Here is a 9,516-nt window from a genome sequence, read left to right as displayed (position 1 = left end):
CGTTCACGGCTCTTGATAAAGCAACCCTGGGTTGAGTTACCGAGTTGATATCCAGCGTCGTGATACCGATTATCCTGATTGCCATTGTTAGGGTTAGTCAACCCAGGATAGGTCTGGGTAACCCAGGAAAGGTTGATCTCGCTTCGTGATACAGGCCCCTGATTCTGATCAGCTGTTCTGTTTCTCAATTTAGGCTCAGTCAACTCGGACATCAGGAAAAGGCTCTGAGTTTGTTGAGCCTGCTTCCTGAAATAGGGCCCTGGTTTGATTATTTGTCATCAGGACATGTTCGGTGTCGTGACACAGCAGACTCAATTTATTTATTTATTTAACCCAGGGGTAGGCAACCTGTGGCTCCAAAGCCAAATGTGGCTCTTTAGCCCCTGTCCAGTGGCTCCTTGAGCCTTTGAGAAAAGAAGTCTATGGAAATTCATTCTATGAATCCAAATGTTGCTGAACCTCGATAGCAGTGGCTGGTTAGCTATGGATGCCAAATCCAAAAAAGTAAATTGAATAAAATAGAGAATGTAGTAGTGCGTGGACAGATTTGTTTGCTCTCACTGCCAACTCTGCAAAATTTAAGTACCAGATAATTATTAATAGTGCCCTGCACAGTGGCCACCTTGTGGTAAAACAAATTAATGAATGCTTATTTAGACCATAAGTATACGCTAATTTAGACTTAATAGGCTATTTACCTTGATTATAAGGCTCAAACATGTTTTGTGGCTCCACACAGATTTTTTCAAATTATTTTTGGACAAAAATGGCTCTTTTAATGACAAAGGTTGCAGACCCCTGATTTAACCTTTGTTTTACCAGGCAGATTTGCTCGAGATCAAATGATCTCTTTTGCGAGCAAGGCCTGGCCAAAATGGCAGCATTAAAGAACAAAACATAATAAGACACACATAAAGAAGAAAGCAGACATGATAAAAAGAGAGAAAGGCCCAGAGTCCTATGGAGGGGTTATGCCCTACAAATACAGTCCGGTGGGGGAAGTAGAGGGCTGGATGGGGGCAGAGAAGGTGGCAACAGGGGATTCTGAGGAGGAAAAGTTCATGTTAAACATAACAGTGCACCACAATACACACTAAAAGAACACTTATGTGATGATGATAAAATACTATGCAGTAAAACATTTAGACACTCCAAAATTTCCCATTATAAAGCCTGTAAGCAGAGTTTTAAAATCATTAATGATGATAAGTTCCTGCAATTTTAGTGATTTTTGAAGACTGTTCCAGGCGGAGGGACCAGAGTACATGAATGCCCTCTTCCCAAGCTCAGTACGAGTTCTGGGGACAGAGGCAGATAGAAAGCCCAGAGAGCGCAAACTGTATGATGGATCTGATGTGAAAGTGAAGTAGGTGCAGAGGTATGAGGGGAGTAGTCCAATAATTGCTTTATAGATGAAGGTGTACCAGTGGAGAAGCCTGCGAGCAGACAAGGACAGCCAGCCTACTCAAGATGTCGACTAAATAAAGTGACACTGGGGTGTCAGTGGCTTAGTGGTAGAGCAGGCGCCCCATGTACAAGGCTGTTGCTGCAGTGGCCCAGGTTCGAATCCAGCTCGTGGCCCTTTGCTGCATGTCATCCCCTCTCTCTCTCTCCCCCTTTCATACTTACCTGTCCTGTGCATTAAAGGCAAAAAAAATTACACTTCTTTAATCTTCTCTGTGAAAACAAAATACACGACAAAAAAATTTGACATGAGCAGATTTATTACTGACATCATCATAACGAAGCTGCTGAATACAGAGAAGAGGGATCACTACACGTAAGAACGGGTCAGTCTCAGTACGTCGGGTGGTTCTCACCTGGAAGCAATTTGTAAAAATATAAAAATAAAGAAATAAAATGTTTGTTCAAAAAGAACAAAGTGAATTTGACCTGGAGCGAAAAGCGCCATCGGTCACCTGACACTCAACGAAAACATTAACAACTTTGTGTTTCTGCATCATCTGAACTTTGAAGAAAAATTAATTATCTACTGAAATTATTTTATGACGAGCAGCTGTTCATTTCTGTCTGCAGGGACGAATTCAGTACGTCAACACATTAAAAAACAAACAAACAAAAGAGCGACTGTTTCACTTTAATGTTAAAAAAAATGCTCTGAATCAACAGATCGACTCGTCTGACTCTCGTCTGTTCAAACTCAAACTACCAGCGTCATTTCTACATGTTGGGAACTGAGGTTACATCAGTAACCACTCCTCACAACACGTGATGTCATAGAGCCTGAAAGAAACCGAGCATGCTGGGAGAAAAACTGTATTTCACATTGACACTAAAACTCTATGTACGACTTCTTCTTCTTCTCTAACTCGTCGTCTCTCTACTTGTGTCCCTTGCTGGTCTTGAAGGACACCTGTAGGACTTTGTCTCCCAGTCGGTACCCGTTCAGGCTGTGGATCGCCATGGCAGCCTCCTCGTAGTTGGTCATGGTGACGAAGCCGAAGCCTTTGCACTTGTTGGTGTTGAAGTCTCGGATCACCTTCACATTGACAACGGCACCAAACGGCCCGAACATCTGCCACAGGATGGCCTCGTCTGCGTCCTGACCCAGGTTATAGATGAAGATGCACCAACCAGCGGACGAGTTCCCTGTGACTCCGCCCCCTCCGCCCATGTGGTCGACACTCATTGGAGAAAACCTAGGACAACAGAGGCAAACAGATAAGTAATCTGATTACTTTGATTTTAATATTCATCTGCTTTCTGACGTCGGACAATACCAGCAGGTGAGCGTACCTGAACCTCTGCGCCTGGTGATGGACGGGTCCTCCAAAGCGCCGTGATTGGCCGTGGTACATCTGTGACATCATCTGAGAGTTCCTGGCCTGGTTGGGGTTGGCAGCGAACTTGACTGTGATTGGCTCAGAGCTGCCCGGGGGTGTGTGACCATTCAGGTGTTTAACGGCGTCTTCGGCCTCAGACCTCTTATCAAAGCGGATGAAGGCCACGCCCCGTGATAGACCTGGACAGCCAATAAGATTAAAGGTGAGGTGTCTCAGCACTGAAGGGCTGCAACTGATCACATGATGATTACTGAGCACATGCATTACCGGATGCCTGGTCCACCAGCACTCTGGAGTTGATGATGTGTCCGAAGCGAGTAAACATGTCCTCCAGGTCTTGCTGACTCAGCGTCCTCGGCAGACCGCTGATGTACAAGTTAGCGTCTTTGATCATGTCTGAACTCGGCCGCGCAAATGAAACCTGCAGGGAAGAGACAGGAAGTGTCTCAGTCTGTCATCTTCACAAACTGGAAGAATTCACATCAATAAAAGACATCAGCAGTGAACAAAATAAAATACAGTTCCATCAAGTCGTTAAAAAAAAATCCACAGATATTTTAAATATTTTAAATATTCAATTAAAAAAACACAAAACAAAACAAAACAAAACAAGAAACATTTATCCAGATTTGTCCCAAATAAAATATCAACAAAAAGACAAAATAAAAGCACCAAAAAGGTTCAGATCATTTGGCATTTTGTCAAAATAAAAGCATAAATCTATTTTAAAAAAACATTTCGGCACTTTGTCACACTGAGCTGAAGAAACTCACAGATTCAGTGTCAACATGTGTCGATATTAAAAAAAGAATTAAAACAACATGACAGCAGTGTTTGAAAAATACCTTCATGAGGAGAGAGCGCCCTCTACTGTCCAGGGAACATAACACATCTATCAGTTGAGACAGGAAAATCAAAGAGCACCTGTTGCACATTACCTTGATAGTTTTAGACTGTAGCCTCAGGCCATTGAGGGTACTGATAGCCCTCTCTGCATCACTAGGGTTAACAAAGTTAACAAAGCCGTAACCTAAACTGTGGCCTAGAGAAACACAAAGGAAAACAACAACAAAATAAAAGAAGAAAACTGTCTGTTGTTACAGCCGCCAAACACTCTGAAGATACACAGCTCAGGAAATACACACAGGAAACAAAAACACTCAACAGGAAGTTCTTCTCAACCAGACCAGAAAAATCAAAACCAACCACAGTGCGACGACGTCATTGAAACTGACCAATCACAGCGCAACGACATCATTTAAACTGACCAATCACAGGGTGACGACGTCATTTAAACTGACCAACCACAGCGCAACGACATTATTTAAACTGACCAACCACAGTGCGACGACGTCATTTAAACTGACCAACCACAGCGCGACGGCGTCATTTAAACTGAACAACCACAGTGCGACGACATCATTTAAACTGACCAACCACAGCGCGACGACATCATTTAAACTGACCAACCACAGCGCGACGACATTATTTAAACTGACCAACCACAGCGTGACGACGTCATTTAAACTGACCAACCACAGCGCGACAATGTCATTTAAACTGACCAATCACAGCGTGACGACGTCATTTAAACTGACCAACCACAGCGCGACGACATTATTTCAACTGACCAACCACAGCGTGACGATGTCATTTAAACTGACCAATCACAGCGCGACGACGTCATTTAAACTGACCAACCACAGCGCGACGACGTCATTTAAACTGACCAACCACAGCGCGACGACATTATTTCAACTGACCAACCACAGCGTGACGATGTCATTTGAACTGACCAATCACAGCGCGACGACGTCATTTAAACTGACCAATCACAGCGCGACGACATTATTTAAACTGACCAACCACAGCGCGACAACGTCATTTAAAATGACCAACCACAGCGCGACGACATTATTTAAACTGACCAACCACAGCACGACGATGTCATTTAAACTGACCAACAATAGTGCGAAGACGTCATTTAAACTGACCAACCACAGTGCGACGACATCATTTAAACTGAACAACCACAGCGCGACAATGTCATTTAAACTGACCAATCACAGCGCGACGACGTCATTTAAACTGACCAATCACAGCGCGACGTCATTTAAACTGACCAACCACAGCGTGACGACATTATTTAAACTGACCAACCACAGCGCGACGATGTCATTTAAACTGACCAATCACAGCGCGACGACGTCATTTAAACTGACCAATCACAGCGCAACGATGTCATTTAAACTGACCAACCACAGCGCGACGATGTCATGTAAACTGACCAATCACAGCGTGACGACGTCATTTAAACTGACCAACCACAGCGCGACGACGTCATTTAAACTGACCAACCACAGCACGACGATGTCATTTAAACTGACCAATCACATCGCGACGACATCATTTAAACTGACCAACCACAGTGCGACGACATCATTTAAAGTGACCAATCACATCGCAACGTCATTTAAACTGACCAACTACAGCGTGACGACGTCATTTAAACTGACCAATCACATAGCGACAACGTCATCAAAACTGTGATGTCGTTCAAAGTGACTAGTCGGAGTACGGCGACGTCGACCAGTCATGGCGCAACGGCATCAACTAGTGACCAGTCACACACACACAATCATACACTGATAGCTGTACAGGGTGCCGCCTGCAGACGTGTGATTGGCTGGTCTCATTCGTCCCGAATACCCAAATCAGATTCCCTGATAATCCCCTCAAGGTTTAGAACAGCAGAACAAAATCAATGACGCATGACGTCACAGGTTCAATGCCTCAAGAAGAATCACATCCCTGCTTCCAACACACCAACGGTACAGCTGTCATATGTGACGGAGCCGGGAATCGAACCGCTGATCTTCTCATCAGTATAAAATCTGAGAAGAGAAGCAGTCGACAGTTTTCTGGTCTCGTTCAGAAGAAAACGTTCAGAACATTAATTATTAAAGATTTACAGACATTTTCAAAGCCTGAAAAATAAAAACAAATACAGGTGAAAAGATTATTAAATTAGCACATTATGAAATTATTAAACATTCTTAGATTCAAACATGAAAAACAAACAGTTGATCTAATCTTAAATATCAGATTTATAGAAATGATATTAATTCACTAGTAAACAGTCACATTTGTTTTTATCATGTCAAAAATAATATTATTATGAACTGTAAACACAAATATTGATCCATATCTATCAGCCCTGATTGAATCAGTTACCATCAGATACCTGTTAAACAGAGTGAGGTCATTAAACCTGGTGTGAAAAATAAAAAATATTACAACAGTGCAGAAAAGAAAATATTTAGATACAGTTCAGATTAAAAAAAAAAAAAATCACAGAATCGTCCTTTAAAACAAAAAAAAAATCAAAACAAAAAACAGAATCAATCAAAAACTCAGATCAGCTGATTCTTAATAAAAAAAACACTGAGAAAGGACGAAACACATCAGAGAACACAGGAAACACTGCAACTGTCCCCTGAGACCCCCCTTCACCTAACCCTGAGGCGCAAACACGGCCCCCCCCCCCCCCCCCCCAACAACCCTAACTAACCCTAACCCTACTAACTACTGCTGCTACAATAAACTACTGTTTCTACTGCTGCATCAAAGGACTACGGCAAACTGAACTTGTGTTTAGTAAAATAAAACATTAAAACTGTCACCGTACTTCTACTCACCACTGTAGTACTGAGACCTGCTGCTCTGTAGTACTGTAGGATATGTATTTGTAGCAGCTCAATAACACGAACAAAATCAGCGTTCACCTGTCGTCTCTCTGTTTTATAATATGAACTCCGAACACCACAGAGTAGTCAGACGTGTAACGTCGTACTTCTGAGCGTACATTTGGAGCGGTCGTAGCTTCGAGCGTTAAGTCCTGCTGTGATGCAGGTTTGGTGTTGCGGTACAGTGTAAGCAGTACGACTGTGGGAGGAGTTACCTGCCACTTTGTCCCTGATGAGTTTTGCGGACTCGACGTCGCCGACGCTGCTGAACAGACTGCGCAGTTCGTCCTGACTCATGCTCTGCGGCAGGTAGTTCACAATCAGGTTCGTTCTGGCGTCTTCGTCCTCCATCATCTGCTCGCTGTATCCGTTATCGTACAGCTCCTGAGACACATACACACTCACCTTTATTACATCATCAACACGCTTGCAACACCTGTGAACTCAAACTAAACACACAATCATGACCATCAGCCAATCAGAGCACAGCAGTCACCTTTCCAGCTGCTCCTTTAGAGGCGTGCTGACCGTCTCTGACATCACTCTGAGACGTCTGTACCTCACACACCTGAAACAAAACACAGAGGTGTTACACACAATACCCCTCACACCTACAGGAAGTACATGGTACCTGGGGGGTATTCCATCAACGTAGCTAAGAATATCCAGACTAAGGTGTAATCTTGAAGTTTGACTTAACACCACCTCCCAATCTAGCACCAAACCCCTTCCATCAAGTGAAATCAGCTGGCTCCAACTGACGCTAATTCAAGCCTCACCAGTTAAGCCTCAACTCGTGCACGCGCCCAGGGAAAATAAAAAGGTCACGCCAGGGTTTTCCCTGGGTTTTTTCGAGACCAAGGTGGCAAAGGCCTGTGGCAGGGGGCATCTTGACAGCTGTACTTTTAGATCCGGTCCCCCCTCTATTAAATATGAAAGGAGGCCCCCACATGCTTGAGATTTACACTGCTGACTTGTATAATCAGAACAGACATGTCCTGTGATTTTCATCCTTCTATAATTATATTTACCCTTTACAGCAGGCCCATCCTGACAGCTGAGAATATTACTGTCAGGTATTGTCCCCCCTCTACTAAATATGAAAGGAGGTTGAAAATCACAGGACACGTCTGTTCTGATGATACAAGTCAGCGGTCCTGAAATGTGTGTTTCTCTTCTATAATACACATTCTACATCTCGGAGGCAACATCTTTCCACATACAGGCTTCCTAATCCTTCGCCTTTCTAACGGGGCAGAGCTCCGTGGGAAACAGTAGGACAGACACAGCCCGAGGGGGAACTGGGATCTGACACAGCACCGCAGGGAGAAGCAGGTTCATGAAGCTGTGCGCGGGACGAAAAAACAAGCTTGTCACACCGAATGCGCGCCGCTACGGCATCGCTTTGGCTTGTGAGCGTGCATGACGCATGTCTACATTGAAAGTAATGGCTTTGTGCGCGCAAAAGACACTACATCTGAACGCCCCCATGAACACACACACACTTCAACCAAGGCGGCGGCCAAAATCACCCAGGGGACCCGCCTTTGTCTGAGATAGGCAGGGAAAACCCTGCACACTAGTCGAGTGTCGAAATGTTGCAGAATGTCAAAAAGCAAAAGAAAGGAGCAAGCGGAGGCTTTTTCTGCGGCGGAGCAAACGCTCCTTATGGAAGTGTATGAAGACTGTAAGGACATGAGTAGGAACAAAGGCAATATGGCAGCGATTAATAAAGCAAGGGAGGTGGCGTGGCAGAATACTGCCGACAGGCTAAATGCAGGTTTTTTTGGGGGAGTTTTTCCTTATCCATACCAGTCATTTAGAACTGAAGAAGCTTCTTGGATGAGAGGCTAAATGTCTTCAAGAAACGCAAGCAAGTCCAGCTGCCTATAATATTAGCACTTACGAAAGCCTCAGAGGCTTTACATCATATAACATCCCTCTGTCCTTTGGAAACTTGCAGCGGATAAGGAAAAACTCCCCCCAAAAAACTATTGTGATACTGGGCTTTCGGGCTGGCTCAGGCTTGCCTTGTACCAGCCCCTAGTTAGGCTGACTTAGGCCTAGTCTGCCGGAGGACCTCCTATAATACACCGGTCTCTCTCTCTCTCTCTCTCTCTCTGCCATTCTGGATGTCACTAACTCGGCTTCTTCTCCGGAGCCTTTGTGCTCCACTGTCTCTCAGATTAACTCATATCACAGCAGTGCACAGAGGTTTCTACCGTTTTTCCCCCGTTAAAGGGTTTTTTGGGGAGTTTTTCCTGATCATCTGTGAGGGTCATAAGGACAGAGGGATGTCATATGCTGTAAAGCCCTGTGAGGCAAATTGTGATTTGTGATATTGGGCTTTATAAATAAACTTGATTGATTGATTGATTGATAAATGATTGGTACGAAGCTGCAGGCTTTAAACTCTGTGTGTGTAAACTCTGGGAATGGGTGTGAAGTCATCTGGGGAGGGATCCCAAGACTTCATTGTAGGTTGGGGATAAGTAGTGTCGTAAGCCACCCCCTCTGTTTAACCATGGTCGTTCCAGCTTGACGTAGATGGCTTCTTTTACTCCTCTTTCAAACCATCTTTCTTCCCTGGCCAAGATGTGTACATTTCTGTCTTCAAAGGAGTGTCCCTTCTCCTGTAGATGTAAGTGGACAGCCAAGTCTTGACCTGAGGAGCTGGCTCTCCTGTGCTGTGCCATGTGTTTGTAGAGCGGTTGTTTTGTCTCCCCAATGTATAAATCTGTGCACTCCATACTCCATGCCAGAACCATGGTTACCGATGTGAGGCTTAGCCACTTTGATGGAACAGTACTCTGGCTCACATTAGCCAGACTTGGCAATTAAAGCCTGGTTTTGCCTTTAGCCTGCTTGATGGAATACCCCCCTGTACAGGTGTGTGTGTGTGTGTGTGTGTGTGTGTGTGTGTGTGTGTGTGTGTGTGTGTGTGTGTGTGTGTGGGGGGGGGGGCT

At 44.5% G+C, this 9,516-nt stretch overlaps 1 protein-coding gene across 2 annotated transcripts in view; it reads right to left on the bottom strand.

The window, feature by feature from the left end:
• Nucleotides 1-1,706: 1,706 nt before the first annotated feature.
• The window catches only part of LOC126387491 (ELAV-like protein 1), an 8,147-nt gene continuing 337 nt past the window's right edge, over nucleotides 1,707-9,516 (bottom strand). Inside the window, exons 2-7 of one of the 2 annotated variants that reach the window (XM_050039994.1) lie at nucleotides 7,047-7,118; nucleotides 6,766-6,934; nucleotides 3,743-3,846; nucleotides 3,072-3,225; nucleotides 2,758-2,983; nucleotides 1,707-2,660 (exon numbers count right to left, since the gene is read on the bottom strand). In XM_050039994.1, coding sequence (XP_049895951.1) covers nucleotides 2,342-2,660; nucleotides 2,758-2,983; nucleotides 3,072-3,225; nucleotides 3,743-3,846; nucleotides 6,766-6,934; nucleotides 7,047-7,118 — 1,044 coding nt within the window. In that variant the 3' untranslated portion in view covers nucleotides 1,707-2,341. Of the gene's footprint in view, nucleotides 2,661-2,757; nucleotides 2,984-3,071; nucleotides 3,226-3,742; nucleotides 3,847-6,765; nucleotides 6,935-7,046; nucleotides 7,119-9,516 lie in introns of those variants that run through there. The other variant, XM_050039995.1, reaches the window with a different exon arrangement.

This window comes from Epinephelus moara, unplaced genomic scaffold (assembly GCF_006386435.1).
Source record: "Epinephelus moara isolate mb unplaced genomic scaffold, YSFRI_EMoa_1.0 scaffold508, whole genome shotgun sequence".
NCBI classification, from domain to species: Eukaryota; Metazoa; Chordata; class Actinopteri; order Perciformes; family Serranidae; genus Epinephelus; species Epinephelus moara.
The sequence above is the reverse complement of the archived record's forward strand: the minus strand, read 5'-3'. Positions and strand labels throughout refer to the sequence as shown.